The sequence below is a fragment of the Diabrotica virgifera genome, chromosome 1 (genome assembly GCF_917563875.1).
Source record: "Diabrotica virgifera virgifera chromosome 1, PGI_DIABVI_V3a".
NCBI lineage: Eukaryota > Metazoa > Arthropoda > Insecta > Coleoptera > Chrysomelidae > Diabrotica > Diabrotica virgifera.
In genome coordinates this window covers 288926010-288950112 of record NC_065443.1, presented here as the reverse complement: position 1 = coordinate 288950112, position 24103 = coordinate 288926010, and the positions used below count along the sequence as shown (strand labels likewise).

The following is a 24103-nucleotide window of genomic DNA, read 5'->3' as shown; positions in this document are numbered from 1 at the left end:
ATTGCAGGATTGTGTGATAAAAAGATAAAAAGATAAAAAGATTTACAATTTACTGGTAATATTGTCCAACAAATTTTTAAGGATACTTCAGTTGTCGGACGCGCCAAAGTTTTGAAACCTACATTTACGAAAGGCCCCACTCCCGAAAATTCTATGAAATAAAAAAGCGTAAGAAGTTATACTTCTATTATATAATTTCAAAGAAATAAATATACTTAACAGGTTATTTGTATTTTATTTAAATATTAAACTAACTTTCTTACCTACCACTTTTCAAAAAAATGTATTAAAACGATACCAAAAATTAAAAAAAAAGAATATGAATCGTCCAGGATTTGAACCCGGGACCTCTCGATCTCCGGTCACACGCTCGACCACTGAGCTATAATATTCCCTTTGCTTTGCCAGGTTACAAGATTTCTCATACATGCTGACAAATTTAATAGACCACGTGAAGTATACAAAAATACTTTAAATATACTTACTATTATTATAAAATATCTTATTCCCGAGGAAGACAAATCCAAAGACACAAAAATTATAATAAATAATACATTTACTAAAAACACTCATATATCGTTTTAATGACTTATTTGCGCTGACAGCGCTGATACATACATAACTTGAAAGATAAGCAACGAACTACATACTGTCTGTGTGCGCATACGCCCGGCATTATAAAATTTAACTCTTGATTGTAAAGAAGTATAACTTCAAAAATCTTATGAAGGAGGTAATAATTTTTTTTTAAATATGGGCCCAAGTTCTGTAATGTCTATATACTGGTAACATTCATATTTTATACCAAAAATCACCATTTTGAAACCGTGAGCAAAAATATATATGTCAGAACATTAGAAACTAATACATCACATTTACGTACAATATTTGTAAAAATGAATACTATGGCCACTTTTGCAATGAAAGAACAAGGTTTTTTCATCAAAAATCATTGTTCCATTTTCTCGTAGCTACAAGACTAGAAAAAGCAGTCATACAAAATAAATAATTTTTAAATACAGTCACAGAAATGATCTATGCTCAGTACAAATAATTTAACATTGCTACCAATATTTAATTAACACGCACACATCTTATGGAAAATGTAATGTCACTCAAATACAATAAAATTTACAAAATAAATAAATTGACATAAATAAATCTAAAATCAAAGAGGTGTGTACTACATAAGTTAGAATAAGAAATGAGATTTTGTGAATGGGCAGCCCATAAATATTTCTGCAAGTATTAAGGTCTCTTATCTTATAGATAAAAGTGATCATATATTTTAGACTAATAGACCAGTAAGGATCTGCGAAAAAACGTCGATTTTTGGATGTGAGAGGTGGCATTCGGATTTTTGCAGATAAAGTTAGGTGACACCTTCAGTAATAATAATTGACTTATGCTCCTTCTCAAATATGCCCGGAACATTAATTAAAAAATTAAAATATTTAAAAATTTCGAAAAACATCGATTTTTTTCTGCTTTCTTTGCTTATAACTTTAAAACGATTCGTTTTGGAACAAAGTCGTAGAGAAATAAAATAAAGATAATTGAATTTTGTATGAGATACGACTGGTAAAAAATGTCTTAAGGTAAAACCTTTTCTGCAATATAACAATAAATACAAAATAAGGAAGCAAAATAAGTATGTTGTTATTCAATATTTTTTAACCACTTGGTGGCACTTAGAACCTTAGTAATTCGCTTAGGAAATTATTTGTAACATACTTAAATCGTGTACCAAATTTCATTAAAATCGACCTTAAAATTTTGCATAATAAATTTGCGATCTAAATGTTTTTAAAAAAGTTCAAATTTTTTAAAATCTTTCTGAACAAAAAGTAGACCATTTAGAAGTTGGCTAATTTTTTTACATATAAAGAGGTGCTCTACCTATCTAATACACTTTACAGAATTAAAATATCGGATTATTTAAGGGGCCCCAGCAATGTTTTAAATTTATAAACAATTTTTTGGCATATAAACAAATAGCTTTGTGTAATAATAAAAAAATTAATTTTTAGCAATGCAAATAATTAAAACCGGCATAATTTGACTTAAACTTTCAAATGCTGTCAGCAGAATTGCTATTTTATTTTTTAATCAAACGTTATTCGGGTTCAAAAATTGCAATTTCTCGATTTTTTGAAAGTTCCACCGCGTTTATCTCGAAAACTATGCATCCTACGAAAAAACTTGTAAGAATATTTTTTAATTAGAACTACCCAAGAAATACAAAAAAAAATGTTTTATTTTGCGAAAAATCGATTTTATGTAATTCCTCAAGTTCTTTGTTTATAACAATCTTATCGACATCCGGATCAACTGTTACCCAAAAAATTCGTATTCTACGGGTCAAAATACATAAAAAAAACTTGGGTAAGTCCATCTAAATAAAGGAGCCCGTAGCTCCCCCTTCTGGCCACAGCACTAATTTGTTTATAAGCCAAAAAATTGTTTATAATTTTAAAACATTGCTGAGGCTGCTTAAATAATCCGATTTCAATTATGTAAAGTGCATTATATAGGTGGAGTACTTCTTTATTTGTAAAAAAATTGACAAATCTTTGTATGTTCTAGTTTTTGTTGTGCAAAATTTTTAAAAATTTTAATTTTTTAAAAAAAGTTTAGATTGCAAAATTATTATGCAAAATCTAGTAAGTCAATTTTAATGAAATTTGGTGTACGGTTTTAGCACATTACAAAAATTTTCTAAGCGAATTAGGAAGGTTCCAAGTGTAACCTAAGTGATGGAAAATCATTGAATAAGGACAGGCTTGTTTTGCCCCCTTATTTTATATTTATTGCTATTTTGAAGCAAGGGTGATAAATTAAGACATTTTTAACCAATCGCATCTGATAGAAAATTTAATTATCTTTGTTTTATTCCTATAGGACTTTGTTCTAAAATGAATAGTTTTTAAGTTATAAGCAAAAAAAGTAGAAAAAAAACGAAATTTTTTGAAATTTTTAAATATTTTATTTTTTTTATTAATGTTCCGGGCATATTTGAGAAGGAGCATAAATCAATTATTATTAACGAAGTTATCACCTAACTTTATCCGCAAAAATCTGAATGCCACCTCTCACATCCACCTAAAAACAGATCCTTACTGGTCTATAATAGTTTTTGTTAAAAGAAGCGTTTTATGGATTTCAAAAATATGATTTTCATAAATTTTAATTCGTTATTAATCAAAAGTTAGGGTTGGCACAATAATATGACATGGTTATAATTTCGAGACGAATCTATTCATGTAAATTTTATTGTATTTGAGCCACATTACATCTTCCATAAAATGTGTGCGCTATCCCTTATTAATAAGTTACTTGTGTTTTTTATCTGATGGCAATGTTAAAGATATGTCCAATGTCAGTCAGTCATCTACAAACAATTGTAAACTAGTTACTTATAAATTACATGAAATTTTTCCATAATTTGACATTCTTCTTGATGTTTTTGAGTGCTTTTTTATAAGAATTATTTGTACTCTATAGATATCTCGGTATTATATACACAAAGAATTTTGAGATTCACATCTAGTCACATCTTCGTTAAACAATACATTGATTTCCTTTATGTATTTTGAAACAATTTTTGCTTTCCAGTACTATTAGTGTTTTTTGTAAAAATATGGAGCAAGTATATCGAGAAATTTGAACAGGCGTATTTAAACAAACAAAACTATTACAACAAAGAAGACAAAAAGTGTCAGATACAAAGTTTACGACAATAAAACAATTAAAATAATTGAAATAAAATAATAAACAATATTTTAAATGTAAGACTTTTAGTTAAAAGAAACTGCTTTCTGGCTGCATCCTGAATCTCCGGCTTTAACAATTTATAAGCACGGATACGACGAATATAGAAGAAAGCAGAAAGGACAACGGTCACGTATCTACTTTCTTTTCGTCTAGGAAAAGGGCCCAAAGTACTCAAAAATCTGAGGAAAGATGAACAAGGTGGAACGGCAGTTTTTGTTTTTGTTTGATTCAGAGTTGGACCACCATCTCCAGATGGTTATTTCCGCCTCTCAGACATTATTAATAGAGCTATGCAGTCACAACTCTGAACCAAAACCAAACATTAACGACTGCCTTATTTAAGGGAAATTACCGCGAATGGAATAATTCCCACTTTGAGACGCAAATCAGCGACTTCTCTCGTAAAACAAGGAGGACGAAAAGTCTCAGATACAAAGTTTACTACAATAAAACAATTAAAATAATTTAAATAAAATAATAAACAATATTTTAGTAAAACTATTACATTTTAGTCATACAAATAGTTAAATAAAAGAATTTTTACGTTTATTTTTTCAATTATATAAAAAACTGGCAAAAACGTAGACTAGATGTGGCATCACAACACCCAAAAAATACTGTACAAATATACAACTTGCAGTTCAGAAGATAAAATTAACAAAAATGTATAAAAAAAGTAATAAATAGATAAATATACAAATTCACTGGCCAACAAAACCACAACTTTTTTCAGGATCACCCAGTCATATGAGAGGGCATTAAGTACTGGGCCACCGTGTACAGCATTCTGGGGTACCAATGCACACCCGGTTCGCTGATCTTTCGTACAGCCGCGCTGTCTTGGGACCACACGCGGAAAGGTCTACTGATCACACTCCACACCCTCAAAGTGGCTTGCTTGAGATTCCAGCCCAACCGCACTGGCAGGAATGCCCAATGGGCAATTGCTTGACTGTCCATGATGGCGTAACACGACGCCACGACGTCGTTTACCACTAAAGTCCCCGCTGCCGTTAAGGGAGCGTACACTCCTGTCCTCACAACCCCACTCACTTCAATAACACTGTCTGTAACTACACTATGCGAATTATTTGATACTAAAAGTTTATCACCCACACTGATGCTTTTTGCGAAGACTGTTCTGTACCCTTCGAGGGTTTCTTTGAGCACCAGGTGGCTAGGAGTTATGATTAAAGTTCTGTTAGAGGAGAGGGTAAGTTTTAGGAACTCCCTCTTCTGGGAAGGGTTATAGTCTAAGTAGAGGAGCACTTCGCTGAAGATGAGCTCGTTGCTGGAGGTATCTTGAGCCAGGATCTTCTCGCCTATTTGGAGCTCGGAGAGTTTCCTTCGTACGCCAGTAGAGGTCAATACTGTACTGTCGCCAGAAAAACATCCTCCATATTTTGCACCTTGTGATGATTCTAAAACAAAAAGAAAAATTTATTTTAACAAAGAAAAAAATACAAGCCACTTAGGCGATTTGAACTTATTATTATTGTTATAAAATTCTACATTTTATAGTTTTGTGGAAGTTCATTATTTTCTTGATAAGTGGGATCAGTATTTATAGAGTATGGAGGGCGAGTCAAGTCCTACGTCTATTGTGCATCCGCTTAGGGAGCTGTCGTCCTTAGCTCATTGTCCATCCTGCTACTTCCAGGAAAGGTGGATAAGTCACCAGGAGGCATCTTACATGGGTAGGTGTAGGGCAGTGTTTGACAGAGTATTGACAACTCCCAGCATTCACATAAGACATACTCGACAGTTTCGTCGAACTCACACGTCTCACTCACACGTCCTGCATAGAGGTGTGTCTACTAACCCAAGTGTATGGAGATGTTTATTTAGTTGACAATGACCAGTTAAAAACCAAATGTCAAGCGTAAGTTTTTCCTGGTCATTCCCAAGTACTTTTTTGATGCTGACTTTCAAAGAATCCATAGTGTTACCTAGGTAAGTATACATCTTCGCATCTTTTCATGGTTTGCGTGTGGGAGTGACATGTAGCAATTTCCGCGATTCTTGTGGTTGATCCAGGGCCGTAACTACCATTGGGGTAACCGGGGCAGTGCCCCGGGGCCCCCGGCCAAGATGGGCCCCGCAGGGGCCCTCGTTTCGTTGGCCGTGCATAGATTATAACGAGGAAAATAAAAATATGTATTTTAACACCCGATCCCAACGAAATAGTTTCAAATGACACAATTTTAAAAAGACCTTACAGATTCACCCTAGACCTCAACATAAAGTTGAGGGTGCTAAGCTGGGGCCCCCGAGACCATACCATAAAAATTTAAATTATTACCTAGGAAATTAGTTATTTTGGCGTAATAAAACCTAAAATTCCATTGGAAGAGGAGGTCCGAGCTAAGCTGGGGCCCCCGAGACCTTTCGTAAAGATATAAATTGTTACTGAGAAAATTAGTCATTTTGGCGAAATAAAAACTAAAATGCAACCGGAATATGGGCCCCCCGTTCCATCTATATTGTCTTAACCAATTTACCCCAGGCCACATATTGGTACGTAAAAGGAACCACATTGTAGCCGAACAATGTACTTGCATAAAACAGATAAGATGGTACTTGCAAAATTATTTAACTTAAAATAAGGTGATTTCAAAATTTTTTGTGTTGGTCAACTAAAATAGCAGTACAAAAAGCAAATAGATTGGCAGGATGCCTTAATAGCACTATATGGCGAAACCGACATATTAACACTGAGATGAAGTCAAGAATTTATATAGCCAGTGTAAGACCAATAATGACATATGCATCCGAAACAAGACCCGATACAGCCACAACACAAAGACTACTGGAGACGGCAGAGATGAGAGTACTGAGAAGAATTACAGGAAATACACTGAGAGATAAAAAGAGGAGCGAAGATATTAGAAGACAATGTAACGTCCAGTGTATAAACGAATGGACACTAAATAGAAAAAAAAAAGAATGGAACAACCACATAACCAGAATGGGGGAGACACGTGTGGTCAAAATAGCACGAGATAAATCACCAATCAGTATAGAAGAAGTATCGGCGGCCCGCGCAAAACATGGAATGACAACCTTCCATAGAGGTATCAATCCGCCAATAAACAAGCAGAATTGCTTATAAAAAGGAAGAAGAAGAAGAACTAAAATAGCAATATGTAGTATGTAGGTACAAGAAACTTCAGTCATGAAATGCATTAAAATGAGTTTTCAAGGGGTTAAATATCAAGCATTTTTCCTTCCAAGCTAGCTGTAATGTTTAATGAGCAGTAATCAGTTCATATTAACTTTACTAACAAGAAAATCAGTTATCTCCCAATTACATTAAACAACAGCATTGTTCCTAATAAGAAAATAGCTGGGTTTAAACCTGGACGTTAAACTCAAATATAAGGAACAAGTTTAAAAAAAACTGAACAATTGAAGAAAAAGTACAAAAATATGTATTGGCTGATAGGTAGGTACTCACAACTTTCCATCCAGAACAAAGTAATGATATGTAAACTGATATTGAAACCGGAGTGGACCTATGGTCTACAAATTATGGGGCTGTACAAAAAACGCAATTATAGACATTTAGGAATGCTCCAGAACCGAATACTAAAGAATATTTTTGGTGCTCCTTGGATTGTTCAAAATGACGATTTACGTAGAGACCATAAATTCGAATCTATTTCAAATGAAATTAATAAAGTCGCCATGAGACGTGAAGAAAGGTTACATAAGCATCCCAATCATGGAATACTTCAGATTCTGGTCAACCAACCCCAAAGGTGAAGGCTCAAGAGAACAAGCGTTCAAGTCTGTGTGATAATAATGTTAGAAGTTGTTCAAGGCTTAGTTAGTATTGTGCATTGTAGCCACAACAAGAACGTGAGCAGTTCGTGAAATGCAGGCAGAGCCAGTGCTGTACCTGAACCCGTTAAAGAGAAGAGATCAACTCATTGATTATTGACTACTCGCCCACAGAGAATATTATCGCAGAATCAATGTCTATCAACGCGTTATCGATGCAAACTTTTAGGCTGTAGAAACTTTCCAGCATACTGAGCTACTGCTAGCGGGATAAAATGACAAGTTGCCGACTCACGGGTTAGAATAAATAGGCTAATGAAGACATTAAGTAACTTATTTCGAATTTGAAACGTTTGCGGATCCGCGATGCTGGATGCAGCACGGTTTGCTGAATTCAACATGTAAAAAAGCGCTGCATCCAGCTGAATTGCTGGATGCTGGATCCAGCAATTGCAATCTCTAGTTCGGAATGACGATTTACGTAGAGACCAGGAGGCCAGGAGACATGAATGGAGGCTCCATAAGCATCTTAACTATCATCAAGTACTTCAGCTTATTGTCAACCAACCTCCGATTTGAAGTCTCAAAACGACTAAACCGTTCGAGCTTTTGTAATGTACCTAAGAAGTTGTGCAAGGATTAGTTAGTATTGTGCATTGTTGTAGCCACAAAAAGGACGTGAGCAGTTAGTGATAAATAGAGCCAGTGCTGTGCTGTGTAGCCACAACAAAGAAGTGAGCTACAAAAAACTAGGATGGACCAGGAGACATCTAGATTACAAACAATTTTAGAAAAATTGGGATAAAGAAAAAATGACGAATAACCTTATAGATAAGATATATTAGTATTGTTTAAAATAAAAAAATAGGCTAAAGTTGTTTAGTATTCTAAAGACAAGATCAAAACGAAAATGGACTTCTGGCCTGAAATTGTATAACTTAAAAAACATTTTAGCAACAACCACAAGCTCCACACATAAATCGAAAACAAAACCGAAACTAAAATCTTGTTTTGACATATTTAACTACCCGAATGGGCCCATTTCGATACGGCTCGTTTCAAAAACTGTGTGTAGTGGCGCCTACAGCGAGCTTTACCGTGTTACCTACAGAGAAGATCCTATCAATTTTATCTGTGTTGACAAAATATAGTGTAATTAATTCTCTTCCACTTCGTTGACTATCTGGGACCTCACCGGCTGGTCATCTATGGCGTAGAACTTCTCAGGAAAGGGAGAAAATTTATTTACAAAAAATAGTATGTTCTTTAACGGTAAAATATTGCAAAACCTCTAAATTTTAAAGAACCGCTTGGATTGACATGAAAATTGGCATACACATAGCTAACAAGTCAAAGAAAAAAAGTGATATTGTGCCGATGTGTGCTTTTGCTCTGGGGGTGACTTTCACCCCCTCTCGGGGGTAAAAAAATATATGTCCAAAATAGGTCCGGAAATGGATAAACTGACTAATTTTGCGAGTGAATGTGTTCATTTTTCAACAAAATAACCACATTTTTAGACGGTTTTTCGCAAATAACTCAAAAAATAAGTATTTTGTCGAAAAGAACATTCTTAACAAAAATATAGCATGTAAAAAATTGAAAAAGATGTGTATATATTTTCAGCTGCAAAATTTTTTAAAAATTTTACTTTAAAACCAAATTTTTTCAAAAATAAGCACTTTGAATCGATGAGACTTACAGATCATATAAACACAACATAAGTAAAATATCTTGTGAAGCGGTAACGTTTAATTTCATTTAAGTTGCTAATTAGGGGATGATCTTCCCGATTTTTTTTTGCCAAAACAAAAGGGACCAACTTATTTTGAGCGTAATTTGCTTACATGTGATGCTAGACACTTTTTATAAAAAGAGAAATAAAGCTTTTTTCAACAGTTTAAAAAAGTTGTAATGGATTTTCCCCAAAAAGTGCTTCATTTTGTGGATATTTCACGTTGAATTATTCTATATGAAATTTGGCGAATATTAACCTATTTTTAATTAGCTATTACTCTGGTTTTACTAAGTGTAGAGACCTCATGCGTACACAATTCTTTTTACTTTTTTACAGGCTATATTTTTGCTAAGAACGTTTGTTTCTACAAAATACTTACTTTTTGAGGTATTTACGAAAAACCGTCTAAAAGAGTGGTTATTTTGTTGAAAAATGAACATATTTACTAGAAACATATCGAACATATTTACTCGAGGTAACTCGAAAAAACTCTATAACAACAAAAGTTGCTTAAAATTAGTCAGTTTATGCATTTCCGGACCTATTCTGGGCATATATTTTTTCACCCCGACAGGGGGTGAAAGTCACGCCCAGGACAAAAGCATACATCGGCACAATATCACTTTTTTCTTTGACTTGTTAGCTATGTGTATGCAAAATTTCATGTCAATCCAAGCGGTTCTTTAAAATTTACAGCAAAATCCGTGAAAGAATGTACTAAAATATTTTCAGTATTTCTTGACACCAGTAAAGGTGTGTTTCTTTCATTTCATGTGTTCTTAAATGTCGATGGCATTGTGGTTATGCTTTAAAAAAATTGCTGTTTATCGTCCCACAGAAAGGTTGTTTGTGATTCTACAAAAGGTTTTTGATATATTGTCCGCCTCTTGTCTGAATGGTACAATTATAGCAGTTTCTGTTGTTTTAGATTTCTTCTTCTTCTTTTTGGTATGGCAGTTTTAGCATGTATTAATATGACATAGTATTGGTATTACATCACTAGTATCGAATTATTGGACTTGATACTAATATTCTCTTTAATGATTATTTCTTTGTTGGTTTCAAGAATAATTGTTGTAATATGTATTCAGGATATACCTTCGATAATGACTTTCAAGACACAATCTACAGAAGAAAAATAGACGGCGCGCGGCGTCTCAATTAACAATCTAAGGTACGCAGATTTACATTGCCAATATTCCAACAACTTCTAACGCAGATAATTCAAGAATAAGATCCATTGGGCCCCAAAAAAATAACACCATGTTACCCTCAAATTAGTATGAAAGATAGTCCATTGCCAGACAAATTAAAATACGACAAGATCAGCGTTTAACAAAACTAGAAATCTGTTATGTAACTGGTTCGAATAGATATATAAAACAGAATTAAATGAACTAAATAAATTAAGATTCAAAATTATGTAAGAAAAACACCACAGATAAAGAGCAAATATTATAACGAACAAATGAAACCGACCAAAAGAATCATAAGATCAAAGAAAAAAATACAATGAAGGTAAATTCAAATATATGGAAGACAACTTTAAAAATAGAGAAATTACAAACAGATATAAAGAGATGAAAATAAGGAAACAGGTTATGAAATAACACCTGTACATTTTAAAAGCAAATATGGAATTAATTTAGTAAGTGACGAAGAAATACTGATCAGATGGAAATAATAGCTTTTAAATGAAATACCCACAACAGAATATGAAGAAGAAGAACTAAAGGAAAAAACCGATCAAAAACGAACAGAGTAAAGACCATCTACTAAAAAAAATAAAAGAAATGCTATAGAAACTAAAGAAAAATAAGAACCCAGAAAAGGATTAAGTAACAGCTGAAATGTTCAAATATATAGGAGAACCAGTACTAATTTGGTATTTGGAGAAGCGAAAAGACAAGAATTACGAAAAGGACTAGAAGCGAAAGGGAGAAAGAAAGGTATACACATAAATGAAGAAGAGACCAAATATATGCAATGGACATAACGAGGACATAACAGGGACAATACCTGACAATAACCACAGAAAGAAAAATATATTGTTATGATCTGCTTTCTATTACTTTTATATTAATTATTATTTATTTGATCAATTATTTAATTAACGCAAATCATACATAAAAATATTAAGAAAAAATCTTAGGGTGCCTTTTGTCAAAAAAAAACATTTAATTAAATTCTCTTAGGTTATACTTATCCCTTCTCGTGGCTTCAGTATCTCTTAGTTGATCCTTATCGGGATAAAATAGGAAAAGGAAATAAATAGAAAAATCATAAATAAACACATACAAATACCTTTATTATCAAAAGCAATGCTCTATAAATTTATCAATTAAATCCTGTGGGCATAACTGTCCAAAAGAAACTTTTACCATATAAATTAATCTAATTCAAACAAATATTTATCGCTTTGTTCTTGATACCCTTAATAAAAAACAAGCTAAACAAACAAATTTGGTATTCGCAAATTACTTATACTTCCTATTAAATTTTTGAAATGTTGGAATCTTAAATGCATATGCTTTTACGTAAAAAAATTAACTTCTGATTATAAAGAAAATCTATCACATAGGTTATTGACTGACCTTTTTGATTCACACACAATGATGTCTCCTCTTGACCCAAACAGCTCCTCCTTGTTGATTATGTTAGGCTACCAATCAAAGCCTCTCCGCTCTCAGCAAAAATCCAGCAGCATACCAGCAACTATTTCTCCAAAACACAAGCCAGGCCTCTTTTTGCCAGTATTCGTTCAGTAAACTCCAAAACTTTCTCCTCTCTTTCTCTCAACAATAATCCCCTGAGACCCAAGTATCTTTTTTACTTGATGTCACAAATAATTTTAATAACGATAATTCTTGTAACTTACTCTCTTGGGCTTTATAGAATCAAAGAGGTATTTCTTCTCGATTTGATTTGTCTCTCGCTCCACTTTTCAGCTACTCTCACTTATCAACACAACCACTAGTACTTGCTTCTGAACTACTCACGAAAACTTTTGACTGCTCCTCTCGGCTGCCGGTAACACACTAATCTTTTCTTTTCCAAACTGTCTCAACATTCAAACAAAACTTTCCCCATTCCAAATTGCCAAGCCAATCAGAAACATTTCTCTCTCCACTCTTCCTCTGTTTCATTCAAAAAATCCAGTCATTCTATCAAACAATATTTCTACTCAAAACTAATGACTTTTCGGAAATTATCTAAATATTCCTATCATTAAACAAACATATTTAAAATTCCAATTCTATTTACCTCTATTTTTCTAAAAACAAATAATTACATCTACCTGTGGTTTGACCTTTCCCGTAATAAACAATCGGTTTAAAATAATAATCCTAAATAGCTTTCACTTCACTTTTATTTACAAAAAATCTTTTTAATATTCTTCATGAAAAAATTCATTAAGGTAAAACCACCTTGCGTTGAAAGCTAACTTCTAATAAATATTTACAAATCAATATACAGGGTGTATCAAATGTATGCGCCCGCGTTATATTAAAAAAAATTAAAAAAATTTATTCTATCTTTGATTTATAAATTGAAACACAATATATAAAGTCGAAGAAGTAGAAAGATTCCAGTACCTAGGAGCGAGATTCACCAAGAGACCAAATATGAAGGAATATATAGAACTAAAAAAAGTGTATGAAGAACCGAATATCGTAGGGATCAAAAATTACAAAGACCGAGAGGGTTGGGACATATCTAGAGGATGCCAAACATTAGAATACCCAAAATAATACTAACAGGAGGAATAGGATCGAACAAGGATGTTGAAAACGACATAGAACTTAATATCACAAATTGTAATAATAAAGGAGCAAACACGAAAGAATGGAAAACAATAATAGCACAAGTCATAGATTTTTAGGCCTGTAGAGCTAAAAAAATTTAAAAAATTTATAAACCAGTACGTTTTGTTCACTATGCCCTATGCTATGTTGTCGTCGTATATGGCTGTGAAAACTGGATAGGCACCCAAAATAAATTCTTTAAGATGCTTAGAAGTTTTTGACACGGGAATGTATTTAAGACTTTTAAAAATACCTTAGACGAAGCTTATTAAGCTTAAGTTTAAGGTTAAGATACTAACATTTTACAGTGAAAAAAAGTATGTAATAGATGAAGTCATCAACTGGTACTCTGACACAAACTCCTTAAACAGTTCCTGATAAATACGAGTACGAGTCCCCGAGTACTACTTCCAGAAAAATAAATTATTTCATTGATTTGTTATTTACACAAAAAAGTAAGTAGACCTAGTAGTAGTAGTAGTAGAACTAGCAGGTCGGGTAATTTCGCCTGTTCGCGTCCATCGCCCAATTCGCGTCCATTTTACTGCTCTTCCTTTGAAAATTCTCGAAAATTAGTATACTAACGCGCCAATAAAACGAAAAGTCATTACCGCCAATACCTCAATATACAGATAAATTCAAATTTAAAGGGAACATACAATTTACATGTAATTTCGCTCCACGCAGTTTGACAACATAAAGTTGTCAAAGAATTATATCATAAAAATCAAATATTCAAGCGGGCTACTGGATTCTGAACTATTTCAGCAGAATCGTCACTGAAAGTCGAATAATGTCGAATGGTACAATGTTGCCAAAATTATCGTTTTTGGTTGGAAATGATTTCTTCAACTAAAAATGCCAATCTATTTTGTATTATAGTAACAGAGATAATAGTGATCTATTATAAATAGTAATATTATCGTAATAATAATTAGTCCATGTGGTGAGACCGCTCCCGTCCGAACAAATTTCTGATTCGGTTTCTTTGTGGATTCCTATTCAAAAATGTCCCCTTTAAACAAATCTGAAGGGTACCGGGCGGAATTTTTGGGCAGAAATTGTTTAAACAAATATTTTTAAACAAATACAAAAGATCACGTTTTTTTGCTCTGGAACATATATTTTTAGATTTTCTGGGTCATTCTAAACAGGAAAAGTATCTTGCAATTTTTCTTAAAAACTGATAGTTTTCGAGTTATAAGTGATTTAAAATCTGAAAAATACGAAAATACGCATTTTCGAGGCTTAAAAACTCATATTTAAATTAGTATTTTTGAGGTTGCCAGATACTTAAATTGAAGATTAAACGTTCATCTTCAAGATTCTGAAGAGTGATCGCGTCTAACCTTAATTTATATCGTTGTTTTTTAATTGTTAAATATACGTGTTTATCTGATTTTTGCCAGTGCGGCGAGCTCTATTTCAAAAATCTCCAATTTTCCTCCGAAAAATATTTTTTCTAGATTCTTTGGGACATTCTAAATAAACTAAGTTCCTTGGCATTTTTCTCAAAAGATAATAGTTTTAAAGTAATAAGCGATTTAAAATCCGAAAAATGCCAAAACAACGCATTTTTGGATTTTAAATAGCTTATAACTTTAAAACTGTTTAACTTTTGAGAAAAATGTCAAGAAACTTATTTTATTTAGAATGTCCCAAAGAATCTAGAAAAAATATTTTTCGGAGGAAAATTGGAGATTTTTGAAATAGAGCGCGCCGCACCGGCAAAAAAATCGGATGGACATGCATATTTAACAATTAAAAACAACGGTTTAAATTAGGGTTAGGCGCAATCACTATTCAGAATCTTGAAGCTGAATGTTTAATCTTTAATTTAAGTATATGGCAACCCCAAAAATACTAATTTAAATATGAGTTTTTAGTCCTCGAAAATGCGTATTTTCGCATTTTTCAGATTTTAACGCCTATAACTCGAAAATTATCAATTTTTGCGAAAATTTACAAGGTACCTTTCTTGTTTAGAATGACCCACAAAACTTAAAAATTTATGTTTCGGAGCAAAAAAACGTGATCTTTTGTATTTGTTTAAAAAATTGTTTAAACAATTTCTGCCCAAAAATTGCGCCCGGCACCCTTTAGATTTGTTTAAAGGGGACATTTTTGAATAGGAATCCTGACTTTTGCGTTTTATTCATTTTGTAAATATTGTTTTTGACGGTACTATATACGTGTGCTGCTATTCACCATAATATTTTCTCAGAAAGGTTTACACCTTTGTAGGTAAAATGTTTATTGATAAGTACTAATAAACATTATACTACCTACTACTATTTAGGAATATACAATAAACTTTATGCGAATTTAGTTTCTTTACCATTATGCAAATAACACCGTACCTACTTTATGCGAATTTAGGTTCTTTACTATTATGCAAATAACACCGTAATATTTTCCCAGGTATGCGTAAATATCAACCCCTCTTTTCAAATAAAATGGCCTGGTAGATTTAAAAAAATTAGTTAAGTCTTGACTATCAACATTACATACAAAAAAAATATATGTAACCTGATTAGTTCTAAAAGATAAAGCCTAATTATTATGAAATAAAAATTAATGGTTTTTATTTCAGAGAAAAAAACAGTCAGTGATCCTTGCATATAAGTAAAGAAATAAGTTTATTGTATATTCCTGATTATTTTATTCATAGGAGATTCTGACCAATAGAAAGCTACAGAAATAAAAATTAAAGTGATAATTTTTGATAATATCCCGTCGTCAAATATATTACGTCAGATGCCCTTCGTTGCAAAGAAAACATACATTCAGTGACATTAATGACAATTAATGTTTTAAAAATTATAAAAATGATGACTTTCAACCGTCAAATATTTATAACAAGTGTTTGGTTAATTGTATTAATTTGTACTTCCATAACTAAATTACAATAAAATTTTAGTTTGAACAGTTTTATTCACGAAATAATCGCAGCAAATTGCACTCGATCTCTAAAATTATTATTGAATTTTTGCCCTCGTGACACTTTGACATAATTTCACTCCTCTTCGGATCGTGAAATTAAAACTGTCAAAGTGCCACTCGGGAAAAATTCGATAATTTTAGAGCTCATGTGCAATTACTACTGAAAAGATTTATTAGGTACTACGTAGCAATAAACATTTTGCCTTTTTATTGCCTTTCGTTATTGTGTGCAAACTTTTCTGAGAAAAAATTAAGGGGTTTTTTAACCGCCCAGGTAGACCGCAAGCTATAACATAATGGCGACGGTAGACCGCATAGTATAGCGGCACCAACAAATGAATAATGATAAAAGACAAATATGGAACAGGGCATACTTTTATTTATTTTCAAAATGAATGGTTTTGGTTTACAATAGTCCTTTTCAAATCCTGAAAAAACTTGAAAAATTTAAACGCAGAATGAAAGATTACATTATTACCGACGGCCCAAAGTTCCTTAGAATAAACAAAAAGTCTCTTTTCTCTTTTTTTCTTCATTCCCGTAAATTATTAAAATAAACATTATAGAAGTTTTCAGGGACTTTTTGCCCTCGGTAACAATGTAATCTTTTATTCTGCGTTAAAATTTTTCAAAAATATTTATTAGTTTTTTTAGGATTCGAAAAAAATATGCATTTAAACATTAACCCGAAATTTTATGCACACGCTCTTTATTTTGAAAATGCAGAGACTTAAGAGAGACGTGACAACCCTGTTAAGCGATCAGTGTACGCTCTTCGGCTACTTTCGGGCCTTTCGGCCCGACTCGGGCGAAAAGGAGAGGGCTTCGCAAAAGAAGCATGTTGTTTGCTGCGTGTCAAATAATTTATCGTTGTTGTATTTATGGTGTCGTGTCGAACTTTTAACTGGTCCGCTGTTTTAAATGTAGGTTCGCGGCCCTGTGTATAAGCTCGCTATGTTGCATTTAAATCTGAATCTATCTATAAGAGACATGCACACATAGACAAAACTTCCGTGAGCCCAACCAATCCTGTTTAAAATAATTTTTAGTTTTGTCTTGTCAAAAAGAGAGTGCGGACGTGCCTAATATTGAGAAAAAAATAGTGTGCAGCAGCACGGTTGACGGTAAGTCTTTTATTGTTTTATGTGAATTTGAGGATAAATAGCTGTTTCTAGACTTTAATAATAAAAAAAAGCAGTAATATTAATCATGAATTTGCTTATATTTTTTATAGTTGACAGTTAAAATAAGGTGGACGCGAATTGGTACACCGAATTTCTAAAACTTCCACTTTGCGTTCGCAATGGACGCAAACTACACCTACAAGGGATAACAAGAGAACAAATTGCGTCCTTTTTTTTTCATTAAATACAACTAACTTGTTTGTAAAATTAAAATATATTATACATTTGATTGAAATTAATGATTTGAATGAAATGAGTAATTTGTTTATTCTTAATTTTTTTTAAGATGAGTTCTTCAGAGACAAGAAAAAATAAGGAAAAGAGAACATACACAGAAAAAGATTTAAAAAAAGCATTAAATGAAATTCAAGAGAAGAATATGCTATTCCCAAGACCACAATATTGGACAAAATCAGTGGGCGCAGACCAGATGGAGTAAAGAAACCGGGACCGGAACCAGCGCTAGGAGTAGATGGTGAAAAAAAGGTAGTTGAATGACTGCTTAGCATTTCCAAATGTGAATTTCCAGTAAAAAAACAGGAATTGTTTGATACTGTTCAGAAAATAATTCGAGACGGGAACTGGGATACTGCATCTACTCCCACTACGTCAAGTGTTGAAAAAGAAACGCTTACTAAGGAACAAACGCCAGAACCGCCCCCGACTTCTTCGACTTATACAGCATCAATTGCATCGCTACCCACCTTGTTAGAAAAATCTCATCTAATACAACCAGCTTCAGCAGTTGTTGGAGAATTAGCACAAAAGAAAACCCCTGATCCATTTAAAAACCACCTGATGCTGCCTGAAATTTCTAACAAAGCAAGAAAAGAAAATCAAAGACCTCCAGCAGCCATATCTTCTGCTGCTTGGAGAAAGTATTATGAAGATAAAGAGAAGATCAAGAACGAAAAGCAGAAAGCAAGACGAAAAATAAAGTTTGAAAGTTAGAACGAATAGAGAAACAAGAACAGAAAAAAACTTTAAAAGACTCTCAAATGATTCATAAAACTGCTCCGAAACTAAAAAAGAAGATAAATCCTCTTCAAGATGTCACACAGGAAATGGTAGATTTTGCATATCAGAAAGAAAATTTACCAGTCGTGGAACGAGTAAAATGTCCTGAATGTGACGATGTACTAATTTCAGATGTAGATGATGACGATGAGAAAAACATTGGCAGAGACAAGTGCATTAGATGGAAAATGCACTTGATTTGTAGGATTAATTTGTTTAGAGGCCAAAGTATTTTGAATGTGACTTGTCTATAATAATCATACCTTGTCTCATAATTATTATGATTCAACATTTCTTGTAGTAGTAAGATTAGACAAAATCATTGTATTGTTTTATTTGTTACTATAATATAGCCAAAACATGATAATAATTTTGATTTTTAAATAACTATGTATTCTTAAATAAAGAAATTGTTAAAATCCAATCTTTCTTTACATGATCTTAAAAATATTACCCTTACATTCCTATTCTAACCTGGTGGACGCCAAATGGTCTACTAGTGGACGCAATTTGGATTTTGTGGACGCAAAGTGGGTGAAACGCTTAATTATGAAATATGTCTATTTAAAAAGAAAACACAAGATGTTTTGAACCAAACTAAAAGTTAACCTTAAAATAGACTATACAGGGTGTTTGGTAAAGAATGGGCCATAGCTTAACCTCAGGTTCCTGAGGTTAAAATAGGCCGATTTAAGCTAACTTACCTTAGTACCAAGTTTATAATAACCGCGATACAGGGTATCAAAGTTAAACTTTTTTTTTATTTATTATTGAATATTTACTGACAGGTATGAGATAACAACATGAAATTTGGTATGTGGGGGTTTTTTGGGTCGACAAAACTAAATTCCCTACCAAAAATTATGTATTGCCCAGAGGGCGCCACATACGCCTTTCAGCAATCATTTATTACGTTAAATTTTTTTAATCCCTCACTCTGTATAATTTTGACATTAAAATTTTTATTCTCCTATTAGTTTTACTTAAAAAAGATATACTTCTTTCATCTCCCTAAACTCAACCGTTTTCGAGATAAACGCATTTTAAATCTGCGATACACCATCATTTTTAGCATAATATCATTGTAGTTCCACCCGAAAAATAACTTAAAACCATAATAATTGTGCCAGTTCTCAAATTTAGGTCATTGCATCGCAAATTCCATTTGAAGAAATTTGCGATACATTTTTGGATAATTTTATGGTTTTAAGTTATTTTTCGGGTGTAACTACAATGATATTATGCTAAAAATGATGGTGTATCGCAGATTTAAAATGCGTTTATCTCGAAAACAGTTGAGTTTAGGGAGATGAAAGAAGTATACCTTTTTTAAGTAAAACTAATAGGAGAATAAAAACTTTAATGTCAAAATTATACAGAGTGAGGGATAAAAAAAATTGAACGTAATAAATGAGTGCTGAAAGGCGTATGTGGCGCCCTCTGGGCAATACATAATTTTTGGTAGGGAATTTAGTTTTCTCGAAAAAAAACCCACATACCAAATTTCATGTTGTTATCTCATACCTGTCAGGAAATATTCAATAATAAATAAAAAAAAAGTTTAACTTTGACACCCTGTATCTCGGTTATTATAAACTTTGTACTAAAGTAAGTTAGCTTAAATCGGCCTATTTTAACCTCAGGAACCTGAGGTTAAGTTATTCTTTACCAAACACCCTGTATAATGAATACAGTACATAAATCTTTCATTGAAATAAGTGCTGGGACATTTTTATTTTCTTCTTCAAACTTGCCAACTGCACTAAATGGACGCGAACAGGCGAAATGACCCTATGTACTAGTAAAACTAGTATGTACACACAGAAAAATGGAAATCGTAAGGACACAAATTTATCCACGTCATTATTTTGTCGTTTTCAGATCAAATCCCTCACCTCCGTCACTGTCAATCTCCAGGATACACCTCGACTCAACCGCTCCGAACGGTAGGTGGACCTCTTGTCTTTGGGAAATATTTCTTTTTCGGGTTTTTGATTGAAAACAAAAGTGTTGCGGTGAGAAATAACGTTTAATCTTGTGTAGTTCATGTCAAAACAGAGAATTCCAGGTATTAATCCTCGGTGTGAGCGGTTCAGTATAAATATTTGGACTACACGTCAAGTATTTAGTGGGTTTTAACTTTTTTTAATGGCCTCTATCGATCACCGACTGTGCTACTTACTAAAAATACAGTGGGATTCGTTTGTTTTCTTCCTCTTCTTCTTAAATGAAAGAAACCAGTTGCTTGTTCTATCTTCGGGTATATAATGTTGACATTTGTTGTACCTACCTATATAGAACCTTGTCTTGATGTACAAAGTTAAGAGACCGTTGAAAACTATAAATGAAAGATAAATACATTTGTTTAATATTCTACCATTTCTGTGTCACCTAACTGGGAAATTGGGGCAGGCTCTTTCGAAGAATTATTTAATGATAAAGCCCAAACAAAAACAGAAATACAATAGCAAATAGGTCCAAGAAATAAACAAGAAACAGATCCACAACAAACACAAAACCCGATAGAAATGAAGATAATAGCAGTAACAAAAGACATGAAAAATAATAAAAGTACCGGAGAAAGTGGAGTGCCAGCAAAGATATTAAAGGTAGAAGGAATAAGCAAGCAGCAAAAAGTAGCTCTACTTATAAAAGAAAATATGGGAAAATGAAAAACAGCGGAAGCAATGGAACACAGCATTTATCTGCCCAATTCACAAGAAATGTGATAAAATTATCTGTAAAAATTACAGAGGAATCGCACTGTTAGAAGTGGTCTTATATATACAGTGGAACCTCGATAAGTCGGCCCCCGATAACCCGGAAGTCCGGCTAACCCGGACCGATTTTCATCAGACAAACATTTCAATAATAAACATGTATGTATTATGTTAAAACATTTTATCTGTAGCCTCTTCTGGAATGCCTTGAAAATATCGAGTTTCATTGATAAAACTTCGCTTTGACCAGAATATAATATTTGAGAGATAATGGGTATTTGTGTAATTTGAACTATACGATAGTAAAAATGACTCATGGCACACGGCTGCGGCGGCAGAGCGACGTTCTTTATCTCGGGCTATCGCAAACAAGAGGCACCTGTTATTCTCTTTTATTTATTTCCAACTGTCTTTTAAAAAATTCTTACAATGGTCTTTTAAACAATGAAAGAGCCACTGTTCTTAAATAACATAACATCGTTCCGATTGGCACAACCGAAAATGACTGAGTTATACATATACAACTATAGGTAAGTTAGATCTGTACTGTGCATATATATTTCATATTATTTTAATTATAACGGACTTTATTTATAAGTATACCGTATTTTATTAATTTTTACCATGCTCTTCGGCTAACCCGGATTTTCGATAACCCGGATCGGCCGCGGTCCCGATTAATCCGAGTTATCGAGGTTCCACTGTACTAGCAAAACTTATACGAACCAGATTAAAAACCTATGAATCAGAGATAATTGGAGAATACCACACTGGTTTCAGACAGGGAAGAGCAACAACCAATCAATTTTTTATGCTAAAATTATTACAAAACAATAGTTATGAACAAAATCTAGGCTTGCATATGCTCTTTATCGATTTTAAACAGGCTTACGACTCCATCTCACGAGACGGATTATACGAAGCAATAACATCACTAGGAATATCACAAAAACTGATACGAGTATATGTACTAAATTTACAGTCAAGATGCAGTAGAAATAAACAAACCCAGACACGTTAAATGCTACTAGGAGCATTCCTGAATCATAATTTACAATGAAACTTTGGAAATCATGATTTGGGATTTACAATGTATATACTGTTATGATCTGCTTCTTATTAATTTTATATTAATTATTATTTATTTGATTAATTATTTAATTGTCGCAAATCATACATAAAAAATGAATAAAAAATCTCAGGGTGCCTTTTTATACTATTAAAAAAAAATCCAAATTATCTCACGTTATACTTATCTTCTATCGTGGGTTCAGTATCTCTTAGTTGATCCTAATCGGGATAAAATAGGGAAAAGAAATAAAGCAAAATATTAAAATAAAAATACAGAATTGTCTTTTATTTATCAAAATCAATACTCTAAAATCTATCGAATCTAAAAACCTGTGGACACAGATGTCCGAATGAAATTTTTACCATTCAAATTTATTATAGTTAAAAAAAATAATTTATCGGTTTGTTCCCGATGACTTTGGTAAAACAAACTAAAAAAAAACAAATTTATGTATTCGCAAGATTAGCTATACTTCCTATTTACTTTTAGAAATATTGGAATTTTAATTCATATGCTTTTTACTCAAAATTTTAGTTTCCGAACATAAAAATATCTTTCACATAAGTTGACTGACCTTTTGCTTCAATCACTCTGATGTCTTCTCGTGACCCAAAAACAGCTCTCCCTCGTTGACTATGTCAAAGGCTACTCATCAAAGCCCTCTCCGTTCTCCAGCTTGAAAACTATCAGCATACCAGCACCAATTCTCCAACAAGCCGGGCCTCTTTTGACACGTACTCGATTCAAACGAAACTCCAAAAATTCTCTACTCTCCTTCTCACAATAATACAGAATCAGAGGTATTTCGTCTCAATTTGATCTGTCTCTCGTTCCACTTTTCAACACTATTCTCCACTATCAAACAGCCACTGGTACTTGCTAACTATCTATCCACAAAAAACGTCGAACTGCTCTTCAGCGATGCCAAAAACATAATGACTTCTTTTTCAAACTCTCTCAATCATTCACACCACTTTTCCCCTTCCAACTTGCCAAGAATCATAAACAATCTTTTCCATTCGACAAACAAACAGTCATTTTCAAAATTATTCCGACCATCCTAATTACTTTCGGGGAAACTCTACAACATTTACTCGTGTTGAACAAAGATATTAAAATTCCAAACTTTCTTTTAAACCACTTTCCCAGAAAGTGATAATTACATCTACCTGTGGATTCTATAGTTCCCGTAGTAAACAATCTTTTTCCATTATAAACCTAAATACATCGTCCTTTTCACTTTAATTATTCACAAAAGTCTTTAATGGTTCATCGGAAAACTCATTAAAAGAGAAATCCACTTACATCCAAACTAAATTCTAATAAATATTTACAGCTCAATATACAGGGTGTATCAAATTTATGTGCCCGCGTTATTTAAAAAAAAATTTAATTTAATTTTCATTTTGCTTTTGATTGATAAATTGAAAACACAATAATACATTGTATATTATTATTTAGGAGTGCTCCTAGTAGCATTTAACGTGTCTTGTTTTGTTTATTTCTACAGCATCTTGATCAGTTTAACGTCAATGGAATATTAAAATAAGGAGACTCTCTGTCAACAGACTTATTCAGCCTACATAATACAGTACCTACTAGAAAAGATAATTATTACAGGAGACAATATCCAGACAAGCGGCACGATTCTGAACAAAAGCAACAGTCCCTAGGTTTTGCAGATGACTTGGTATTTCTGACACGTTCAAGAATAGAAATTTTCACATTCACTTCTCTACTGCCACTCTAAAATATGAATTTGAATATTTGCTGGACATATTCATGATAACTATTGGTTAAAATAAGAATCTTGTCGTTGTCATTATAATATCTAATGTTGTTAATCGTAATTCTAGATTTGTTGTCTTATAAAACGTATAAAGCGTTCTTAAAATGGTACAGAATATAATTATTATATCCCTGATATATCCCTTCATTTAGAAAAATATCAGAAGGATTAGGTACACAAGGAATAAGAATCTGGCAAGAAAATCTTGTTCTTTTAGTGCCTATCTGTTTAGGATGTTGGCGACTATCATGGCAAACTGTACTTTGCACACTGCTGC

At 32.8% G+C, this 24103-nt stretch overlaps 1 protein-coding gene across 1 annotated transcript in view; it reads right to left on the bottom strand.

Annotated features, from left to right (window-relative positions):
* Window positions 1-3010: 3010 nt before the first annotated feature.
* LOC114333335 (tiggy-winkle hedgehog protein) overlaps window positions 3011-24103 on the bottom strand; it is a 351824-nt gene continuing 330731 nt past the window's right edge. The window contains exon 4 of the mRNA XM_028283194.2: window positions 3011-5195. Within this exon, the coding sequence (XP_028138995.1) occupies window positions 4510-5195 (686 nt within the window). The 3' untranslated portion in view covers window positions 3011-4509. The remainder of the gene's footprint in view (window positions 5196-24103) is intronic.